Source organism: Takifugu rubripes, chromosome 6 (assembly GCF_901000725.2).
Source record: "Takifugu rubripes chromosome 6, fTakRub1.2, whole genome shotgun sequence".
Lineage (NCBI taxonomy): Eukaryota > Metazoa > Chordata > Actinopteri > Tetraodontiformes > Tetraodontidae > Takifugu > Takifugu rubripes.
The window spans coordinates 8,203,990-8,226,480 of NC_042290.1; the positions used below are offsets into that span (position 1 = coordinate 8,203,990).

General features: G+C 44.0%; 2 protein-coding genes and 1 long non-coding RNA gene across 6 annotated transcripts in view; 1 reads left to right on the forward strand and 2 right to left on the reverse strand.

Annotated features, from left to right (window-relative positions):
• The first annotated feature begins 6,797 nt into the window (after positions 1-6,797).
• Positions 6,798-19,298, forward strand: LOC101065288 (collagen type IV alpha-3-binding protein-like). Of its 2 annotated transcripts, XM_011604714.2 has the most exons (18): positions 6,798-7,449; positions 8,448-8,582; positions 12,498-12,614; positions 14,033-14,140; positions 14,260-14,398; positions 14,741-14,815; positions 15,026-15,183; positions 15,300-15,392; positions 15,477-15,563; positions 15,641-15,733; positions 15,863-15,934; positions 16,671-16,766; positions 16,846-16,978; positions 17,053-17,123; positions 17,211-17,339; positions 17,421-17,550; positions 17,706-17,843; positions 17,928-19,298. In XM_011604714.2, exons 1-17 carry the CDS (start codon positions 7,339-7,341, stop codon positions 17,831-17,833), a joined length of 1,875 nt encoding a protein of 624 aa, XP_011603016.1. In that variant the 5' UTR covers positions 6,798-7,338; the 3' UTR covers positions 17,834-17,843; positions 17,928-19,298. The 2 variants fall into 2 exon arrangements, with proteins under 2 accessions (XP_011603016.1, XP_003965378.1); XM_003965329.3 differs by lacking the exon at positions 15,863-15,934 and having other exon boundaries at positions 6,799-7,449.
• LOC115250149 (uncharacterized) lies at positions 12,509-13,622 on the reverse strand. The gene is made up of 3 exons (XR_003888709.1): positions 13,427-13,622; positions 12,771-12,818; positions 12,509-12,634 (listed from the first exon to the last, which is right to left on the reverse strand). It is a non-coding gene; the product is annotated as an uncharacterized lncRNA (long non-coding RNA).
• LOC101078757 (3-hydroxy-3-methylglutaryl-coenzyme A reductase-like) overlaps positions 19,293-22,491 on the reverse strand; it is a 6,159-nt gene continuing 2,960 nt past the window's right edge. For 2 of the 3 annotated variants that reach the window (XM_029837385.1, XM_011604715.2), the window contains 10 exons: positions 22,283-22,416; positions 22,006-22,200; positions 21,716-21,874; positions 21,482-21,639; positions 21,292-21,397; positions 21,038-21,208; positions 20,666-20,806; positions 20,433-20,591; positions 20,191-20,345; positions 19,293-20,100 (listed from right to left, as the gene is read on the reverse strand). In XM_029837385.1, coding sequence (XP_029693245.1) covers positions 20,067-20,100; positions 20,191-20,345; positions 20,433-20,591; positions 20,666-20,806; positions 21,038-21,208; positions 21,292-21,397; positions 21,482-21,639; positions 21,716-21,874; positions 22,006-22,200; positions 22,283-22,416 — 1,412 coding nt within the window. In that variant the 3' untranslated portion in view covers positions 19,293-20,066. The remainder of the gene's footprint in view (positions 20,101-20,190; positions 20,346-20,432; positions 20,592-20,665; positions 20,807-21,037; positions 21,209-21,291; positions 21,398-21,481; positions 21,640-21,715; positions 21,875-22,005; positions 22,201-22,282; positions 22,417-22,491) is intronic. The other variant, XM_029837384.1, reaches the window with a different exon arrangement.

A 22,491-nucleotide genomic window follows, 5' to 3' on the forward strand; every position in this document is an offset into this window, starting at 1 on the left:
TGATCCACCTCACAAATACAGTAATGTATGTAGATTGCTGCATACTAGCTGTATATGTTTTAAACGTCCATTCAATGTCTGCAGTTTACAACCATATGCTTTAGCAGCATCATTGCAGCTGTGACAGCAGTATTCTCCATCAGGTCGCTGTACTGGAGATGACATCTGAATGAATTGTGCATTACATTAACAGAAATTTCAGAGGCCTAAAACCACTGTGTTTATTCCTTAATTTGTTTATTTTACAGAACTATGGGCTGCTACTCAATCTACTCTCTCCTCCGTAGACACAGGGACGTAGGAGGTAAGGCATGACATCCCGCAACGCACGCAGATACTTGTCATCTCCCATTAAGATGGAGAGTAATAGATGGTGACAGCGATGTTAATTGCTTCCCCTCCTGTTGTCAGCCAGACCTTGGCGGATGAAGAGAGAAAGAAAGAGAAAGACAGAGAGACGGACAGAAGGAAAGTTACCATCTTTTTCACAACTTAAACAGGAAAACCAGCTGGATTTGGCTTATTAGAAATTTGAAGTGTTGTTATTGTTCGGAAAAACATGATCACATAGACAGCAAACAGCACGTAGGGAACTCCGACTGGCAACTACACTATCAAGTAATGTTCACACATCACCACATTCAGGTCTGATTTAGTGTTCAGAAACACAGCCAATAGGCAGAGGATTAGAGGCAAAGTACACAATCTGGACCAAACAAAGGGTGGTGAGTACTTATCATTGGCCACATTTTGTGCAGGTGTGTGCATATATGTTGAATCACAACACTGGCACTAAGACTATTGCAGAACAGAACTTTTCCTCATTCCATTTTCTATAGTAAGACCCATAGCCTGACAATGTCACATGGAGCCACTTTTAGAGGAACAACAGCCCAAAACCAGACCTGCTCTGCCAGTTCATCGTATAAATGCGAAGTGGTAACTGTGTACTGGCTCCTGTGCATATTCTTATTGTGAGAAGCTAGTTATTGGATTTCTGTTCCTCTGATCGCCTTTGTTTTGCTTTCCAGCCTCACCTGCCACGCTCAGCCTCATTTCTTGGGTCCAGCCTTCTCTCATTTGGACTACAGCTGCACGTTGTGCTTGGTGCTCTTTTTGTTTTGAATAAACCTTTTTTGGAAAAGGACTTTTCTGGTTGTGGTCTGTATTGTGGGTTCCGTGTCCTGTCGGGCTTCCGCCTCAACCCACATGTGATAAAGTAAATATAAAGTATAAAGTATTCTCTGCAGGAAAAACAAGTCCAGCGTCTGAGAACAACATCCATTTTCAGTCCATCTTTCTTCTGTCTGTTTCGCCTCAGACGAAGACATGATTGTTTCTGGAGTACCAGAAACAATCAGCAGCAAAGTCATCCTGAGAATGCTCACAGTGACACCAATCAATAGTGGTTTTCATGCAGTGGAAATTTTCCCAAATGCCCATTTTCACTTTAAATCACTGTGCATTCGTGCATTTGTTTGAATGTCAGATTAAACGTGCAGAGAAACACAAAAATGTCCCCACTTTTATGCTTCATTTAAATTTATCAACGGTATTTCATCGCTGACCTGCGATTTCTGGATTTGCAAGGCTGCAGCAATAGACTTTAGCATCCCTGCAGGATATCAGGAGCCCTCCTCGCGCATATTGCACACCATATGGCATCAATGCTGCAGTGATGATGGCACGTGGACCATATATCTGCAGTGATTCCCAGATCGTGACAAAACACCGGAATATTATTCTGAAATGTTTTTTCCACTCCTGCCATTGTTAGAGTTGCATGTCATCTACCCACTCCTTGATAATCTTGGTTCAAGCGTCAAGTGTCACCGTTCCTTTCTAAGATTTCAAATTACTGCTGAGTGCTGAGAACGGTGGGGGGGGAGGGGGGGGGGGGGCACGAATGTGACAGTACTGGCCAGCGCTCAAACAAGCATGCAGACACTAAATCAGGACACGTGGTTTGGTTGCTGTAATATAGGTGGTTTATACCATTATACCTGTTTCACTCTGGGTCCTGTATAGGGGAAGATGGCAGTCTCAAGAGGAGCTCAAGATCCAATTCACAAAGCACATCTCTCAGATGTGGTTGGAAAAGTGTTCCATAACTCATAAGATGTGGTGGAGATGGAAAAATGACTCCATCCTCGATTTCTGTCAGATCTCAACACCAACTAAATTCATTTTCAGTTTTTAATCGTCTCCATTCAAGCAGAGGTATCATATAGTCAATAATTAGCATTAAGGATTCCGGGATTTTCCTCCTACGTGCATCTCAAATTAAGATGATCGTGCTGTGACTCACAGCAGGGAACTCCTCAGAAGGTGAACGTGGTTGTTACTGTATATCTGTGACTCAGCTCATTCATCCGGATTAAGAGGAGGGTAGAAGCTATGAATGAATCCCTGATTCGTTGCGCTAACAAGCATCCGTCAGCTTGTTCATTGGACAAAGAGAGCGCTGATTTGTCCCATTAGTGTCAGCTCTGCTTTGTCACATCCATCAAGGCCCCTCTGCTGTTGTAAGCGTACAGATCATTTCAGAGCAGCGGCAGCTGCTGGAATGATCAGACCAGTCCCAGCTACTGTCCAATATTAAAAATAACATCTTGGAATCAGCTCTGGATTTCCAAGCTTTGCAATTATACCTGCCACCAGCTTGAAAACCCTAAAATGTGAAACCCTTCAAACAGCCATAACTCAGCAGCTCCCTCATAACCATTCTGCTTCTGACAGTGTTACACCTCTGTCTCTGAAGCTGTGGAGCATTCACACTGCCCAAGGTTGCTGTTGTGACACAGGTCACACATTAAGGTGACTTAATGACCAGTTCTGCCCCTGAGGTCTGGAGCTTTTATGCTCATTCATCAAATCTGCATTGTTTATCAGTGCTGCAGAAAATCAGAAATGAGTATTTAAAGTGAGCAACTAGCGTCTTTAGTGTCAAGACAGATATTTCCCTTTTACATGGATCCACAATTGAAGCTAGAATGGTATTAGTAGCATGTGTTGGTACATTTGATAATCAGGCTTCTACAGTAGCCTAGAGTGGACAAACAATCATTAACTGTCCAGTTAATTAATTATTCAGTCCAGATTATTTAATCAGTCTACATTAATTAATTGATGTGATTAATTTGATTCAATTATTTTTGTGTGCTTATCCCACTTACTGGGGACTGATGCACCAACACAGTTCTCTAAACGGTGGATATACCATACAGTGATTTCCAGTGTGGAATTACACCTCTCTGAAAAGCATTGCTTCCTGGGGGCCATCCAGGTTTGACCTTTGGCCCTGTCCTGTGCTGAAACGGATTCCTCCTCAGTCTCTGAATCTTTAGATGATATCACACATTGTAAATGGTCTTTAAAGTCAATTTTACATTGAATATGTTTTTTTTTCTGAAATTATGTCACTCTTTTTAGGTGCAGTGTTGCAACTTGGTGAACCTTCTCTCCAGCTTTATATCTGAGCGGCCATGGTTTTCATTTTATACTGTCAAATAACACAATTAGTTGTCAAGTCAAATTAGTTGAGGCATCTACACTCAAGGTCACATGACTCTCCAATCTGACCACATACACACACAAAATGGAGGAAAATCCCATGCTTAGAACATGTGGCTCCTCCGTGGAAACAGTTACACAAATGATGCTGATGGTCTGGTTCCTGAATCTACACACCCACAGGTTTTTTTCTTCCCTTCCAGGCTCATGGGGAGGGTGGTGGAGCCAGCTGCATGCAGGGGAAGACAGGACACCTCTGGACGAGCATCCAACTTATCGCAGCGCCAGTGGAAACAGTTCAGGAGAGTATGTGTTGCAGCTTTGTAGAGTGACCCCATCTTTTCCCTCACGGTAGGATGGCTTGGGGCAAATAAGTGCAGTATATCTGAAACCTATATTACTGATTATCTTTCTGTGGAAATATACGCCATTTATATAAAAACTACATAACAACTATAACCCAAAAAGGTGCTGATAACAATCCCACTTTTGTGCGGCCTCTGATTATCTGACTGCATGTTGTGTGGGTCGTAAGAGTAGAGCAGTTCTCACTCATGCGGATGACGATTGTAATTTGGCCGGAATGAGAAATCGCTGAGATGGCAAATCCTGCCTGTCTTGGGAAGGTCAAAGCATTCCCGTGTCACTGACAAATGAGCTGTATTTCAGGTCGCCGCACTCTGGCGTTCTGCTCGGTTGTCTTTAAACATAAAAAAGAAGTGAGTGTATACACACGCACACACACACACACACACACATACACACACACACACACACACAGAGTCAACCTAAAGTTTCAACACACTGAGGAGACTATATATACTCTGGAAAGAAATATGAATTAAAAACCCAGGATGTGTGTCACCGTAGATATATTCACAAAAATCACCAAATACAGTTGTTAATACATATTCATTTCAGTATACAAAGTGTTGGATGATTAGATTTAAAAAAAACTCAAATGTGATTGTCTCACACTTTAGTCTTTAAATTATTGCACTGATGTCTCACGTCTCCATTTCAGGTACAGTAAACAGACCAAATGCCTGCTTGTAGTCGTGATGTTTTAAGCTATTTTTCTCTTTATTTGACATTAAAACGTTTTCAGTCAGCACGTTGTGCAATTTTTTTGCCATATTATTTGTATAGTTTGTTTTTAATTAAATTAAAAGAGAGTATTGTTTAATTATGCTATTTATAAAAATGCCACACTGCCATCTTGTGGTCATATTTTATACAAAGATAATTTAGTGTTATCTGCTTGCAATTTTTTTAGTTTTGGCATTTAATTATTATTATTAAGGAAGTGACTGTTCCTTTTTTTGTGTGAGTATTACACAATACATCAGTAGTGAATCGAGGGGCTCTTGAATTACAAATGTTCAGCTGAGGAGGAAATTGAAGCCACTTGAGGAAAAAAAGTTCTGTTGGAATAGAAGAACTTGCTGTTCATCTATAATGCATGAGTCCGTTTTGATCTGTGGAAACGAGTTAAATGTCTTACTTCTCTCATTCCAAATCACTGGGGGAAAATGCATGTCTATATTAAATCTATATTAAACTTTTCAAATTTATTACAACTTGTTACCAAGCAGCATATTATCAATTGTTGCAGGTTAAATTTTATTTCTAGATGCAAAGACAACCAACAAACAAATTCTGCAGACATTTTGTCTGAAATATAAAGTTAGAACACACAAAAACTAGTTGGTCAGACCTCGAATCTACATTAGAATAATTAATTTTTATTAAAAAGTTGTTTTCAATGTTTTCAAAAAGCAACGCATCGGAAACTCAATTTCGTCGGTCCAGGGTAATGACTTGTGCTGTTCCCCGTGACTCATGGTTACACACACACACACACACACACACACACACACACACACACACACACACACACACACACACACACACACACACAGACACACACACACACACACACACACACACACGCACACGTAGAGAGAGAATCGGCCATCAGGGGGCGCTCTTCCACAGCTATTTAAATGAAGTCTCTATAACGTGCTTACGCTACGCTATAAGTTATTTAAGAGCACGGCTCTTTCATAATATAGTCGAATATAAAAATTATTGTATTCACTTTAGAAACCACAACCACGCAGCAAAGAAAGTACAATTTTGGCAACGTGACTTTCACAATAAAACGCGTTGGTGACAACGTGAGGTGACAACAACACATCCAGGAAGCTGCATCATCTGCATCCTTCACTTTCACCTAGTTGGAGCTGCTGACCGATGAGGAATATTTACTGAGCTCGAAAGAGGATGTGATTTAATCACATTACTGCCTGATCAGCCCGGTCTGAGTCATGCTGCTGGACTCCTCCTGGTCTATAAATGAATCACAGATCCACTAAATCGGTTGCTATTTGCGGGTCATTACGATGACATTTTGAACAAACAACAGGTTGTGCACAGGCCATTCCTCGGAAAGTACTTTTATTCAGCCAAATGGCTGTTGGGAATTGTAGAGTTCTAAAAGGACTGGGACTTATTTATTTATGGAAACACACCAGAAATGTAAAATAATATAAGCCTTATTTCCGGAATCTGGTCCATCTTTTTCTGTATAATGTAAGCAGTCCATCTTATTGTTATCAATAATGTTTATTTAGAAACCACTAATGCAGCTCCTTCTCCAAGTAAATGAAATGTCAATGTTTGTCCGGTTTGTCCTCACTCGAAAGAGGAGTTTTATTGTGCAGCTAATAGAAATCTTGTGGTTTCATGGTTTCCAGGTCTCATGATTGTACAACATTAGATAAAACCCATGACACGGCTGAAAGCTCTCCTCTCCATTCCTCTCCTCTCCTCTCCTCTCCTCTCCTCTCCTCTCCTCTCCTCTTAACAGGATTAAAAAAGGAATTAGACAGGAAACACTCCTCATGAATGAAAACATTATGTCACTTATTGTAATGTTGAATAAGCCTGTGTTAAAATGCAGTATAGTATCATATGTGTGTCATTCATATGACAAATATTTCCACGAGTATTTAATGAATATAACGAAAGTTCCACCATGATTGGTTCACCTTTCACTAACAAATTGCAGCTTTTTGGGTGAGATAAATATTTTGTTTTTCTTAACTGAACCTGATAAATGTGTTGAATCTTACAACGTGTGAATGAGAATAGGGAACCTACTCGATCTAGATCCGGCTATTACTAGATCATGTGGTCTATCTTGAGTCGTGGGCGGGGCCTGGTTTATTATGGGAGGGGATTCGGTGACGTCACGGGAGCCAGCGCCCTTGCGCATCAAACAAGTTGAACCTCGCGCTCGCCCACCGAGAAGGAGCTCGAGACGTCAGTCGAACATGGCGTTGGACGGTCTCGGTGTCGGCGCTCTCCATCGGAAAACAGCTGCGTCCGCGGCCACGGCATCCGTCTGAATATTTGCCTCTGAATATATAGCTTGCCTCTGAATATTTTGCTGCGTTTCACCCTGTTTTTGAGTTTTAATATATGCCGAGGAAAGAGCAACCGCGACCAGCGGAGTTGACAGCCGGTGTTTTGTAGCGATCCATCTTGGACAATTTGGCCACAATATGCGCCAACCTGTTTAGCTAACAGCGCTTTTACTTACGCAGCCGGAACAATTTAGCTATCGATCTGTCACGAGCTGCTATTCCTGTTTACCCCGCGTGCACTTAAAGCTGTTAGACAATCCATACGCGCGCGACATGTGTCAGTGGATCGCTGTTTAACAAATCGACCCAGTTTAGCCAGCCTTCTTGGATCAACTCTTATGCTGAGTTAATATTGGTTCCTGGGGGGCTTTACAGCGTTAGTCAAAGCAGGAAAATGTCAGATAACCAGAGCTGGAACTCCTCCGGTTCCGAGGAAGACATCGAGCCTCTGGAGGAGCCTGGACATCATGTTGGGATGGCGGACCTGAGCGGAGTCCTCAGTAAGGTAAGTCACCTTTGGCAGAATGGCCAATCTTTTCTGCCTACTCGACGGGGAAGAAACCTGTTTTCTCACCTGGGGCATATGAGGCAATCTGGCCTCATTTATGACAGATCGAAGCGTGCTGAATATGGGAGGCTCCATATCCTCAAGCTAAGCTCGGTCATGGAAACGTTAAGGAATAAAAGGGAAGGAAATGCTGCATGTCCTGTGTCAGATATTCATATACGGTTATTTTATGCAGACTTCGCGAATGTGTTAAGATGAATGAAATGAAACTTAATGACTGTGTATTAATATCGCGCCTCTGCTGTGCCCTTATCTGTAATGGCAGTTGTCCATGACAATATTTACACATTTGATATCAGTAGGAAATAGCAGTAATCCACTGGACTATAGCAGGCAGTCCTGTTATCAAGCATTTTTAGATCAGTTGGACACCAAAGGATTAAATTCGACATCCTCAACATTCACAATGTTACTTTTAGGGACAAATATCCCTTTGCACAGATATGACAGTGGAACAAGCCAAATACTGTTTGTTGGCTTATTACAGTAACAACACTCAAGCTATTGTTGTTTGTTGTTCTGTTGTCAAACAGGCAACACTTTAGTCTGCTTTTAGAATTTGCCCCAGAAACCCATTTTGCCATATGCTTCGGCTCATTTGTGAAGGACTTTGTTTTGGTTGAAATGACGACTGTTTTAATGACTTAAGCTACTCGCAGGCTATTGTGGTATTAATCTCCAGGCCCGTTCTGTGAACAGATTGTGTGCTGACCTGCTAACGAAGCATTTTCCAAGACTAAGCAACTCCGTATTCACAAAAGCCCACACGCGTCATCATCTGCTGGAAGTTTAGGACAGAGATTTTCCAGATGAGGGTTTAATTCTCATAGTTTGCAGCAGGAGAATAAATAAAAACATGAATGTGTGTTAAAATGCCCTGTTTTCAAATGTTGAGTCTTGTACTACAACAATGACTTTTAAAAATGATTTTTCAGTGGACAAATTACATCCATGGATGGCAGGACCGTTGGGTTGTCTTGAAAAACAACACCCTGAGCTACTACAAGTCTCAGGATGAGACCGAATATGGCTGCCGTGGTTCCCTCTGTCTTACCAAAGCCGTTATTACTGTGAGTAAGACTGAGATTCTTTCATTCAGAACGACTCTCCCTGTATAAAAAAGTCTAATCGTGCTGTGCTAGTTTTAAATGGTTTTTAAATGTGGATTCATGCAAGATCCTGTGAGACTGAATGTTGTTGTATGTGTAACATGGCTGTGTTTGCTAATAGGATGTATTACTGTAATGTAACCTGCTTAAGCAACCTGCTATATTACTGTCAAAAACACCAAATGTACACTTCCACCTCCAAAAAGTTCCGATTTGACATTTAGAAATAGACTTAGAGGTGAGTAAAAAGTGATTTCCTGTGCAAAAGTCGATGGAGGCTGGTGAACTGGTAGAAACTGTGAATTCATGATAAATGATCTCTATTTATATTACTACACAGTTCACTTTTTGCAAGCCAGCACTCATAAACTCTGCCTGCATAGTGGGTGACATCCATTTTCACACTCCAACAGAGGAGCTATCTGGAACAATTTGGTGTTTCATGAGGTTCCCAAGGACATTTGTAATAATTGCTGATAGGGTCCGGTGTCAAACCACAAGGTTTCCAAACAATGGAAGATCATTCTGCCATCCTGATGATCCAACTATGCACTTTACAACCCTCACTGAGGAAATCAACACCATTGTGAGAAATCCTTCTATAGATCTATATTGCAAAGAGAGCAAAAGTCATGAAATGCAAAGGTAAAGATCTTCCTCTGCTTACATGAACCTACCCACCTCTTTTTCTCACTTTCTCCCGTGACCTCTTGCACAGTTTTGAGGAACGTGGCTTCTTATTCTGCATATTAAGATCTCTATGTGTTTCAGATGTCAGCCATCAGACATATGCTTCCTTTTAATTCTCAAAGCAAATATTTAACTGCCTGGATGCTGGAGAGTCCTTGAAGACCTTATACCATAAAGAAATAGAAACAACAACTTTTCAGATGTCTTGTTCAACTGTTTTTTTTTTTTAATTTATTTATTTTGCTAAGAACTCCAGATTATATCCCAAGTTGTGCTTAAGGGAATCTGGCCTGTCAGGTGACTTTTCCAGCTTGTTGTGTCGTAACTGTTTACTTAACTCTGCTGTCATGAGACTTGTAATGCAGGGTTGTTGCCGAGGGCAGAACACAAAATGCAGCATGCAAGTCCGTAACAAGATTATATTTGCACATAGTCTCCCAGCAAACTTTAAACAATGTCCTCTTGAAAATTCAAAATGCTGCCAGACAAAGTGCAAAAATCTCAAGGCAACTGTTGGATTTTTGACATTGTGTCCATGGGAGCAGTTCAGTCATTGACAGCAGGTCTGACTCTTTCTCCAACCAGTAGCAGGAGAATGAGAAAGTTAATGTTCACAGGTGGGATGGAGCTGGCTTTGCTATTGGCCGTATTTGTTCAGCTTCATCTCTTCACAGTCTGTGTAAATATTAACCTCCATGTGCTCCTCTGCTGTCATCACCTTTCATTCCAGTGGAAATATGCCGCAACAATTCAGGGCATAAACAACAAAGAGATATAATTGGTGACGGATTCTTTTTCCAGACTGAACATCTCTTTCTGTCCTCTTATTTCTCTCCACATTGTTTATATTAGTGCTCAGATGCACCACAATACAAATCATTTTTTTATTGAATTATACATTGATTATTATAATATCTGCCACAGACTATAATTGCATTATGTGTTTACAAAGTCTGTTATGCTGTCAACATTGATTATAAGGTCATTATGAAAGATTGGAAAACTTCAAGAAGTTTGTCATTCTGCTATAATCTGGTGGGCTTGTGGAAAGTCGCTATATTTATAATGATTTTGGCTACTAGTTTGTGTCATTGACACTGGTCATTAGAGCAGCCCAAATGTTGCACATTGTGGTATTTCATTCTTTTGAGTTTTTCAAGGTTGCAGCTTTTGATTCAGCACTTTTCCCCACCTTGGTATCGTCATCAGAGTGAACCTCTCGTAGGGGGAAAGGGCAGCAAAAGTGCCATAGTAGTTCAAATAAAGACCGTCTGACCTGGGTCACTGTCTGCAGGAAGGAAATGAGACTCTTCCTCAGAGAGTGTAACTTCCTTTAACCTGTGTAATGAGGCAACGTGTTAGAGAATTAATAGAATGTTAGAGAATCCTGTGAATGTTCCTGATGTCGCCATTTTATCCACCACTTATTCTTCTTGTTGCTATTTTCCTGGGACTTCTTACTTGCTTTCCACTGTGATGCTGGACCCAATAGATATTCCCGTGATCACATGATTGCAGTTTCCTTTTCACTTTCATGTATTCACAATCACTTTCTCTCCGTTCCGTGATTGCAGACACATCCCTCAGTTTAAAAGGGTTTGGAAGGGGAAACACCTGCAGGGTTCCTTTTTGAAACCGAGCAGGAAGTTTGACTTTGAAGAGTGTTTTGCTTACCTTTTCAGATTAGAGATACATTTTATTTTAGTTTCATCCAGTTACTCCACAGAGGTGCTGATCCAGATTCTACTTCAGTTTTGTACCTTATCTTTTACCTCTATTCTGGACTGAGGTGGTCATGTCAGGCTGTGAAGTCCTAGGTTGCCATGACAACCTTCTTGTAATAGATGATTGTTTGCTGTAGCCTTGGAACAGAGCAACCCCCCTCAGCTCCAAGGCATCATTCTGTTTTTCTACACACTCTCCTAGCAAACAATTTGCACATGTTTCTTGAACAGATTTTAGAGTTTGGATTCATTTGTCTATGGAAGAGTCATGGCTTCCCTGTTGTTCAGGTGTTGGATGACACACAGAGTGAAAACTCTGGATAGACTCAATATAAACCATTGTTTTACACTGCCAAGCCATCTTACTGGAGTACGTCCTTACTGCTTTAGCTCGGGCGGTCTCACACACAATTGTTTATGTTGGATTATGACGTTGGTGGTGCATATTTGCTTGTTTTATATATAATTTAGTATGCTGTTTTCCCCCCCTATTTAGCTATAAATACTTCTGACCCATAAACTCCTTCAATGAATACCAGAATGGTGATGATGCATTGTTGCATGTGCTGTTGTTCTGAGGAGATGATTGCACTTTCTGTGCATTGCAGATAAAGGGAGAAAGCTATGCGTTAATCGTAATATGGCCACCGCTGCAGAGACTTCTCCTTTGTGTGGCTTAGCTGTAGCCCTTTTTTTAAAATATTCATTTTCCGTTTCCGTTCCGGTAAGAGTTTAGCATTTATCTGACTTGTTGGTGAGTGGGTACAATCTCTGCCCTCTGGAGCATCTCTCTTTTTCAAACAGATCTGACTGAGTTACTCACGTGTGAGCCCGTGCTATTGCTTTGAATATCAGGCCTGTTGAAATCACAGGTCAAATAAGCTCCAGCTACAGGCACAGAGTCACTCACTCAGTCTATTTTAGCTGATGAGGTAACCAGTCCTTCTTAAGGCCATGTAGATGAGTTTTTAACAGGTTTACTGGTGGTTGGAGACGTGCAGGTCCTGATTTCTGACATTCAAACGCAGCTTTAGATACTTTGGAGAGCATATATGACCACACAGTCCTGTGAGTCGTCCTAAAAAGGCAAGTTGTCTGCTTTTTCTCCTCCTATGGGACAGTGTCTTAAAATGTAGCATGTGGTGCCTGCTACACTCCCATTTGTCCCTGGTGTCTGTGAGATGAATTCAGGAGATCAGTTTGAAGCAAAGAAAACCACAGGATAACCACGTTTGCAGCTGCTATCTCAAAAACAGATAGTTGCCCAGTAATAGAGGACAGGTTAATGGGTGGCTGCATCCCCACCATTTTATTTTGATGATCAGTACAGACATTGTTGCCCTCCTCTTAAATCAAAATGGTCAAATTATTTGCATAAAGTATTTACCCAATTTCAATTCCATTTTCATTTTTATTGCAATTAGTAACCATTTTCTTCATTATTTGGGTTTCTTCTTCATAGCCTCACGAGTTTGACGAGTGCCGAATGGACATCAGCGTAAACGACAGTGTGTGGTACCTCAGAGCGCAGGACCCAGATCACAGACAGCAGTGGATCGACGCCATTGAACTGCACAGGGTGAGTCGTGTACGCAGGATCTGGGAGGAAAACAGAGACAAAAGCCTTTTCCATGCAGAGAGACTTAGCTTGGCTGCTAGATGTGCTTTAAAAGCTATATCAGACAGCCAGTGAAGTGGCAACATTGCTTAATTGACTTTCTGTGAAGAGCGGTACCCATGTAATCCTGGTTTGTAGTCAAGAACTTCTTACTTTGTGACTCGGCTGCAAAAAAAAAAAAAAAAAATCACTTAAACATTAAATTATAGACTCAGCCCGCCAACACTATAGTATCAGCAAACAGATGTATTGATTGACAGAGATGATCTAAGGCAGAGCCACTCTGTAAAGCAGCCATAGCTGTGAGTCTTATCACGGATGAGAGCCCCCCCCCCCCCCCCCCCCCCCCCCCTTTACATTCCTGCCAAAAGAGGATGGCTCAAGGTTTTCACTTTGGGGAAATCCCCCTACTTGCTTATCCCAGAAGCATAGTGACTCAAACAGATCAACAGACTTCTGCTCATCCACACACGGCCGCTGCTCCACCCACAATGATTCATCACTGAATAGTTTTCTTCTTAATGGCCGTGCTTCCTTCCCTAACCCGCGCCACCCATAGCATATAGCAGACCACCGTCTCCAGGGGAACAAAATATACCACAGTCAACATCTTGGTTTACCACAGCATCGTTATATGAAACCAACACTTGTTTCTAGGATACATAAAGTATCTAAGTGTTGCATCTGATGCATTGAAAATGTGATCTGACACCCATGTGAGTGGCACTAATGTAGCGGCTATCTTAAATTGCTGATTACTGCCGAGTTTATACCTGTATCTTCTGATGCTATCAAAGAGGGTCACTGCAGAAAAACCCTATTCTGAGTGGTCTTTTGTTTTGTCATCAGTTTTAGCAGCCATCACCCAGTCAGATAGGGCTATCTGTCAGCAGGGTAGCCGTAAGTTGGCTAAAGGGCAGGCAGCTCCGGCTGAAAAAACCATGTGAACACAGGCAGAGTAACTCCTGGTCGCTGACCGACAGTTACCCCCGCCGTCAGTCACGTGTGCGTCTGTTCAGGGCCCTCTACTGATGGAAAGCAGGAGTGGCTCTTAAAGGGAAACACGTTCTATTTGTGCGGGGCTCCAGCGCCTCTCAGTGTTGTGCTACCTTCTCCCAGCTGATTGGATTAATTTTGAGGGCTACGCAGCTACGTAAGAGGAGAAGGGATCCAGTTAGGATTACCAGAAGTAGGCTGATGATTCACTTGTGTTGCCATGGTGAAGGAACGTGTGTTGTCTTGTTTTTCTGTTTCTGAAGAACAGTAAAAATAGTTTTGCTTTGCACTCACGTGTGGGTGTTTGTTTAGATCCAATCTTTGGCTATAATTGAATGCAATTTGTTATTTTGTGACCGCTCTGTCGATCTGTGTTTTTACAGGCTGATTCCGGATATGGCTCAGAATCCAGCCTGCGGAGACAAGGCTCCATGCTGTCCCTCACATCAGCCACCAGCGGCTATTCTGCCACCTCTACATCCTCCTTCAAGGTGAGTTTGCTCGTAAATTGTTACTGCGGCTGAGGTGGACATCAGCTTAAGTGGGTATTACTCACAGAGGGGCTCAGCGCTGTTCGCTGAACCACTTTTTTGCCACGTTGTTTCTCCAGAAAGGTCACAGCCTGCGAGAGAAGCTGGCTGAGATGGAGACCTTCAGAGACATCCTGTGCCGGCAGGTGGACACGCTGCAGAAATACTTTGATGGCTGTGCAGATGCTGTGTCAAAAGATGAACTGCAGAGGGACAAAAGTGAGACCTCCATTTTCATTCCATTCAATTTCTGTCATTGAAATGGTTCATGCATGAACGACCTCGTCTTTTAACTGTGCCATAATTGAAAACAATTGTGTTTAATGTGTTGGGCAGTGTGTTGTGACTCAGAACACAGTTATTCTAGCCTTGGCTCAGGCCGCCTGTGGATGAACCCCTGCTTTTGTCCTCCTCCTCTCTTCCCCCCTTTCCTCTCTGACCCTCTGCCCAATCTAAAGATGAAACCAGGCCATTGTGGTGCTGTGCACTTGTGTCAGTCTTGAGTGTGTGCCACGTTAGCTGTTTGTCTTCTCTGTTGTGAGACATTCTGTGTGGTTTCAGTCATGGAGGACGATGAAGAGGAGTTCCCCAACACCCGGACCGATGAGTTTCTGCATAACAATGGCAAAGAAAAACGTAAGCAATTATAGATTTTCACATAATTTCATTGTTTTAGCTGTGCTTTCATCACCTTTTAATGTGGTTAAATAAACAGTAGATGGTAGTGTTGAATGAGGTTGGAGTCATTTTGGCTTGGATAGCCACTGGTGTGAATATAATGGAGAACATTGTTCTTTACAGCACAGGGGGCATTTGTGTTAATCAGCATCCTCCTCTTTTGTGCAGTGCTCCAGTCGCTGACTCCCAAAGGAATCAATGGCATAGACTTCAAGGGCGAGGCCATTACATTCAAGGCCACCACAGCTGGCATTTTGGCCACATTGTCTCACTGTATCGATCTCATGGTGAAGAGGGAAGACAGCTGGCAAAGGAGGCTGGAAAAGGTTTGTAGCATTTGGATCCATATGCAGCTCATTCCAAACTGTGCCTGCGGGATTGTTTCCTGACTTCTTGTCCGCCCTCGCGAGTGTTTATTGATTCTGAATTTTTGTGCGTGAAGGAAATGGAGAAGAGGCGGCGAATAGAGGAGGGCTATAAATCAGCGCTTAACGAGTTGAAGAAAAAGTCACACTTTGGTGGTCCGGATTATGAGGTAGTGTTTGTAAAGCTCGTCAATGGTACAACCCGTCAGAAGTTGTGTTCAAGTTTCAAGATGGAGCCTCTGTGTTACTGGCAGGAGGGTCCGAACAGCCTCATCAATGAGGATGAGTTTTTCGATGCAGTTGAAGCAGCGTTGGACAGACAGGACAAAATCGAGGAACAGGTAAGCAGATGGATCCGGTGATCGGAAGAGTAAAAGGATTTTACTCGGCTTCTTGATGAAACCCTGTTTGTTTCCAGTCTCAGTGTGAGAAGACGAGAATACAGAGATCCAGTCCGCCCCCGCATGGAGACGTTTATTCCAGCACTGGCACACACAGATTTTCCAACAAGGTTATTAAAACATTTACTACAAGCCGCCTACACAGTTCCACCAACTTTCACTCATCTTTCATTTTTACTTGGTGTCTTATTTTCATCTGTCATCTCTCCTATCGTCCCCCGTTCACACTGTCCCTTTAGCCTCATAATCAGCCCCCCCCTGCACAGGTAGTCATGGCTCCTCCTCATGACCGCCACAGATTCAGCGCAGAGGTAACTCACCGCTAAGGATTACCCCCCCACACACATATGCACCTAACCCCCCCCCCCCCCCCTCCTTGTTTAAACATCAGTTTTTAAGTAACTTCAGCTCACCACAGTAGCATGAAGTATTCATGTTGCTGTGACACCCCAGTGGGAATGAACACATGTGTTTAAACTTGGTGTGTTACCACATTAACGCCAGGGTTCAAGGTTTGCTCTGATGTGCTACAGGTCAACTTGGTGCGTCATCGCTCGGTTTAACGTAAAGACTTCAAGGTTCACTGGTTTTGTTTCTCTGAGCGTAAAGGTGGGAGAGTTCAGAGACGGTTGCATAAATCGCTTTCCCAGTTCGACCAACAGCAATGAAGCATCAGTTGACGATGTTGCTGAGAGAGAACAAAGTTCCCTAACACACCCGACACGTTGTTGTCACTCAACGTGTTCTAAACCAGTTACGCAACATCCTGCAGTGCCCCGTGTCCTCTAAATCGCCCATTGTACAAACGTGTGTGTCAATTGTGCATGTGTGCCCTGTGCATGACCAGCAATGCGCTCAGGCCTTTTTAACGACCATATAAACAATTAGCAAGTTCCCAGTTTCCCTTTCATCCATTCTTCACCCCATCTTTTAGTTGCTAAACTAAACCATGCAATTTTTGTGCGCTGTTTATTTCATTTTGCTGAGTCGATATCTTCACATCGATGTCCCATAATCACTATCCGCATCTGGCCGTGTGTTGTTTAGGTGGAGGAGATGGTGCAGAATCACATGACCTACTCACTGCAGGATGTCGGTGGTGACGCCAACTGGCAGCTGGTGGTGGAGGAAGGAGAAATGAAGGTACGGGGAAGGCTTTCCGAACCCAGGCGGACTTTGCTGCCTTGGAAATGGGTTGTGAGCAGATTTGTGGTGTGTTCAGGTGTACAGAAGAGAGGTGGAAGAAAACGGGATTGTCCTGGACCCGCTGAAGGCGACTCATTCAGTGAAGGGGGTAACTGGTCATGAGCTGTGCCACTACTTTTGGGACACCACCTACCGCAACGATTGGGAAAGTAGGTTTTGCATTTTAAGGAAATGTTACATCCACGACATCTTGTAATTTCCGTAAATTCTCGCTCCCTTTCAGCTACCATTGAAAACTTCAACATTGTGGAAACGTTGTCAGACAACGCTGCGATTGTTTATCAAACACACAAGGTGAGAGCCGCGAAACTATGAACGTTTAGGTGACACTCGACCCGGCCGGTCTGGTTTTAAGTGTGTAACGATGAAACACTGTTGCAGCGGGTATGGCCTGCATCTCAGAGGGACGTGCTGTACCTGTCTGCCATGAGGAAGATCTTGGCCAACAACGAGAACGACCCAGACACCTGGCTGGTGTGCAATTTTTCTGTGGACCACGACAATGCACAGGTCAGCAGAGGCAGATGATTTTTCAATTTCTAAGTGGGTGATAAAGGCCCCCGCTCACCTCTTATCTCTCTACACTAACAGCCGTCCAGCCGCTGTGTACGTGCCAAAATCAACATCGCCATGATCTGCCAGACCCTTGTCAGCCCACCAGAGGGCGATAAAGAGATCAGCAGAGACAACATCCTGTGTAAAATCACTTATGTCGCCAATGGTGCGTCTCCATCTCTGGCCGTTTGACTCACTAAAGAGCTTACACGGGATTTTTCAACATGTCTATTAAAACTAGTTCCTGTTTATAGCCAACATGCTGCTTCAGATAGCTTTACTTGTTATTCTTCGTGTTAAGTCAATGTCGTGTCTGTGCAGTCAATCCTGGAGGATGGGCCCCAGCCTCTGTGCTCAGGGCAGTGGCAAAGAGGGAGTACCCCAAGTTCCTCAAGCGCTTCACCTCCTACGTCCAGGAAAAGACTGCTGACAAACCAATTTTATTCTGAGGCATTGCAGGTAACATGGTGTTTACATCTGAGACTCCTGAGTCAGTGTCCGTCAGTACAAACCCTGTAGAATTACAATTCTCCCCCTTTCCAGTGTCGAGGTGTAAGGACAAGACCACACTGAGGCTTCGAGGCCCCTCGGACTGACTGCTGCTCTCACCAGATGTGTTCGTCAACACGATGTCCCTCAACCAGCCGTTAGATACCAAAAGGGACGGGAGTGTTACTTTGTCGCCCTCTGGCGTTGCATTTCAACATCTTCAAGATATTTATATGAAAGGATTGACTTGAGTTTGCCACTCTGATCATTTCAAGACCACTTATTTCCTCTCTCATGTCTTTACATTGATTATGTTGCTGCTAATCAAGAGATTGTTTTGAGAATAAGAGCCTCACAGTGGATCTTTTCTGCTTAAATAGACTTATAAGAAATGCCAGCAAGTCTGACTGGGTCTCTTACAGATATATTAATATAAATGTATGTATGTTCCATAAGAGGGTTGTAAAAAGATTTTTGGTAATAGACTGTAATATTTTATTCTTTGCATTCAGTTTGTATTTTATGTTGGATTTTCACGTCGGCTTTCTTTAGAAGCTGCTCACGTTTGTTTGTAAAGCATTGATTAAGTCCAGAGGGCTGTCATGTGATCCTGACCCCTGTGATGTAAGACTTGACCTTCCTCACATGCATCGCTCTCATGACGCCGCCACTTGTGGGCGCTTGACGGAGCGACAAGTTGACACGAGTTTATCGCTCACTTGAATGACAAAGGTTTTTGTACATGATTTGCTCGGGTTTGTGCGCGTGTTTCTGGCTGCAGCACGCCGGCGCGTGATGGCACGTCTTTTGATTGCTGTAAATAGCGTCGCCAACATTTCTTTAAAGGCTTGAAATGTTTTATATGACCGAGTTGAGCCAGGATGCCTTAGTGTAATATGAAAATAAAGCTATAAGCGCTAAAATGGGTGATGTTAGGTCTCCCATAAAATCTAGAGTGAAGTGCCTGATGGCTGAAATCTCCCTTAATGTCCTTTTTTTGTCATTTTGTTTCCTCCATTTAAAGATGGTAACTTCTGTTAAGGCACATGTCCCTGTGTAGCTTTGCTTCTGATGCTCCAACTCTGTATTTCTACAGTCAACATGTGTAATATTAGAGGAACCAACGGCCCCGTCATCAACAGTCCTCATGTGGACAGCACAAATGTTTTGCTTGGTCAGGATTTGTAGCTTTACACTTTTTTTGGGCTCATCGCTGAATGTAGATGTGTAAATCAGCCTGATTTAAGTTAAAATAAAATAGACTTTTGCCTAAATCATATATTTCTAATACAAGCTGATGAAACAGAATGTAATCAAATACATTTTTGTAAATATAAACGGTCTGACTCTTCATTCTGGTCAAACATGGTGAGCTGAGTTTTCCACATTTGTTTATGCTGAAGTATAATAAAGCAGACATTGAGAGTGGACATCATTTATTTTAAATAAACAGTGCAGTCATCTGAAACGTACAGAAATTCAATTTAATATTCTAGCTAGAACGTGCTATGGCTCAACTTCTCCATGTAAGGCCACTGCTGAGCTTCCCTGCAGTCCATGATCTCACCTCCATCCAACAAACACTTCACGCACATAATACCACAAAAGTCTTAAATTATGTCATTAAATGGCTTTGGGTTTTTTTCAATCTCCTGTAAGCCTGTCAAGATCATCTTGTGTGGTCTGTAAGACAACATTTACGTACAACCTACTGACGTGTTCCTTCTCTCCTACAGGAACAACAATGTCAGGTTAGTTTGGGTCCTGCAAGGCTGCTATAGTAACGGTAAAGTTGGCAGTCATCGGTGGAAGCTAAGCTTTGGCAAAGGAAAAAACTGAGCCCTGAAGGACTCAGACTTGCAACCGTAATGATCTCAGTTTATGCACTTAGGAAAAAGAGAATTAGGGCTCGGTTTGACACGAAAGCTGTATCCTAGGCTCCAGTCTTTGGCCTTAAATCACATTCGAACCAGTACAACTGTGGCCTGACCTCTGCCAGCTCACTGCTGTCTGAACGACCAGTGCCAACAACAACGAACACTGCGGACAGACGGCACCTTTCAAGTAAACGCCTCGTAGCTCCACCCCCAAAAGTCTTTAAACGATCACAATGAAAACGTCCCTTCGGTGTGAGGAGACGATCCGGTCCTCGCAGTAAACATCACCTTGAGTCGGTCTGAAGTCAAAAAGGTGTCAAGAAGCAGCATCTGACAGGTTCAGTTTCGACCTGAGAAAAGGAAACAAAAGAAATCAGCCTCCTCATGGAAAAATAAAGGTTTTTAGGTATAAACCGCGACGGAAACAACGGGCAATCCACCTATTGTGACTCATGTGGCTTTTAACAAGATGTCCCGCAGCCAGCGCCGCCATCAGCGACAGCTCCCCCGCCAGCACGGTGCCACAGACCACGCGGGCCAGCTGACGGGCGTTCTCCCCGGGCTGGTCGGAGCTGGTTCCCTGAACGCCGAGCATCTACAGGTGACGGACGAGACTTTAAATTGACGAGCGGAGGTCATCGTTACCAGACAGTCCTCGGTCGAGAGTTTCAGGTGACTGTACCTTTAGACAGGCCTGCTGTGGCGGCAGGTTGGTGCCACCTCCCACAGTTCCCAGTTCGATTGAAGGCATCGTGCAGCTGATGTACAGGTCCTCCCCGTCTGGACCAGCAGCTTCCATCTGGGTGATACAGTTGGAGCTCCCGACCGTCTGAGCTGGGTCCTGACGCCATCAATACACACACACTTGTAATTGCCTGGGGTTTTTCACCAAACTGGGAGCACCGACGACTTTACCTGTCCACAGGCGATGTAGATGGCTGCTACCAAGTTAGCTGCATGAGCATTAAATCCCCCGATGCTGCCGGCCATGGCCGAGCCCACCAAGTTTTTGTTGATGTTCAGCTCCACCAGATCAGCCGTCTGGCTCTTCAACACCTGCACACACACACACACACACACACACACACACACACACACACACACACACACACACACACACACACACACACACACACACACACACACACACACACACACACACACACACACACACACACACACACACACACCACACACACACACACACACACACACACACACATCGATATGTTGGTCTGTGTGTTTATGGCGCCACTTTAGGTCTTGAGCCTTTGTTTTTGTCTTTACCTCCCTGACCACCTTCGCGGGAACAGTCGCCTCGCAAACCACAGACTTTCCTCGGCCCACGATCCAGTTTATGGCGGCGGACTTCTTGTCGGTGCAGTAGTTGCCGCTGACCGCCAGCACCTGCGTGTCAGGGTGGTGCTGCTGGAGCCTGCGCAGAGCCTCCTCAGTCCCCTGAGAAAGACACCATTAACAGCACGGGGACACAAAATAACAGCATATCCACGGTCCAAGCAAACCACAACAAGGTACAGTACCTTTGACAGCATGTTCATGCCCATGGCATCTCCTGTCTGAGACTGGAAGCGGACGTACAAGTTCCTCCCAGCTAAGCTAACCAACAGCTTATCCAGACGGGCAAACCTACAACCAACCAGTTGTTCAGTTTTGATCCAGAAAAGATGTGCCAGTAAATGAATTTGGGCGCTCCTCAAAACGTCCCCTCACCTGCTGGTGCTGTCAAAAGCCTCTTTGATCGTTCTGAAGCCATCCAGAGTCTCCAGCCAGGCTTTGACCTCGGCGGCCCGGCAGGCCGAGGGCAGCCGCACCACCGGGCCCCTGGACATGCCGTCGGCCAGGATCCTGCTGCGGCAGCCCCCGCTCAGCTGCGTGGGAGAGCCAGTGGGTTCAGCGCCACTAAGGGCAGGTTAAAATCCTACCTGCTAAACCATCTATACGTACAGAGAGAGCTCTGCATCCTCTGTTGGTGCTCGCCACCAGGCAGCCTTCTGTGGTCGCTAGAGGAACGTGAAACTGCTTCTCGTCCAGCAGAAGAGGACCAGCCACTCCTACTGGCACCGGCATGTAGCCAATGACGTTCTCACAGCAGGAACCCATCACCTACAGTGAAGACATTGTTGTGTGCTCCATCATGCTGTATTTCCTGTACTTATCCTTCCTGGTTCGCGATAAAGCAGCAGGTTGTTTCCAATTCGGGGTCATTTAAAGGATCGCTCAAATGCCACCAATACCTTTGAATAGTCGTAGTCCTTGTAGGGCAGCAGAGCCAGGGCTGAATGATCGGGCAGTTTGGATGACAGCATTTCCCTCCTGACGGACACGCCCCTCTCCGGAGACTCCAGGACAGCTTCCAGTTTATAGTTGAGGATGTTACGAGAGGTCACCAAGGTCGTCACCTCTTCGTCAGTGAGAAAACGGGGGCCCCTCTGGAGGGAGACAAGCGTATCTATGAGTTCCTAAACCTTTAACCAAAAGGGACACCACCTCTCTGCTGCTCTGGCTGCCTACCTGAGGATCCCTCAGAATGGCCACACATTCCTCCAGCGTCCGCGCCTCAGAATTACAGCTAGTTTCAGGAGTCTGACCGTCCACAACACCTTTGACTGAGGCTGAAGAGTCTGGTCTGGTCTGAGTCTGGTCTGCTGTTAAAGAATAGTTTAAGGGACAGATAAGGTCATTAAAGAAATACTAAACTATTATGTGATAGCGGTTATCTT

Bases quoted from the DNA above. Each gene is read 5' to 3' on its own strand.
- LOC101065288 (XM_011604714.2), top strand. From the start codon at position 7,339: ATGTCAGATAACCAGAGCTGGAACTCCTCCGGTTCCGAGGAAGACATC. The intron at 16,767-16,845 runs GTACGGGGAAGG...TGGTGTGTTCAG, and splicing joins TGGAGGAAGGAGAAATGAAG to GTGTACAGAAGAGAGGTGGA. The intron at 16,979-17,052 runs GTAGGTTTTGCA...GCTCCCTTTCAG, and splicing joins CTACCGCAACGATTGGGAAA to CTACCATTGAAAACTTCAAC.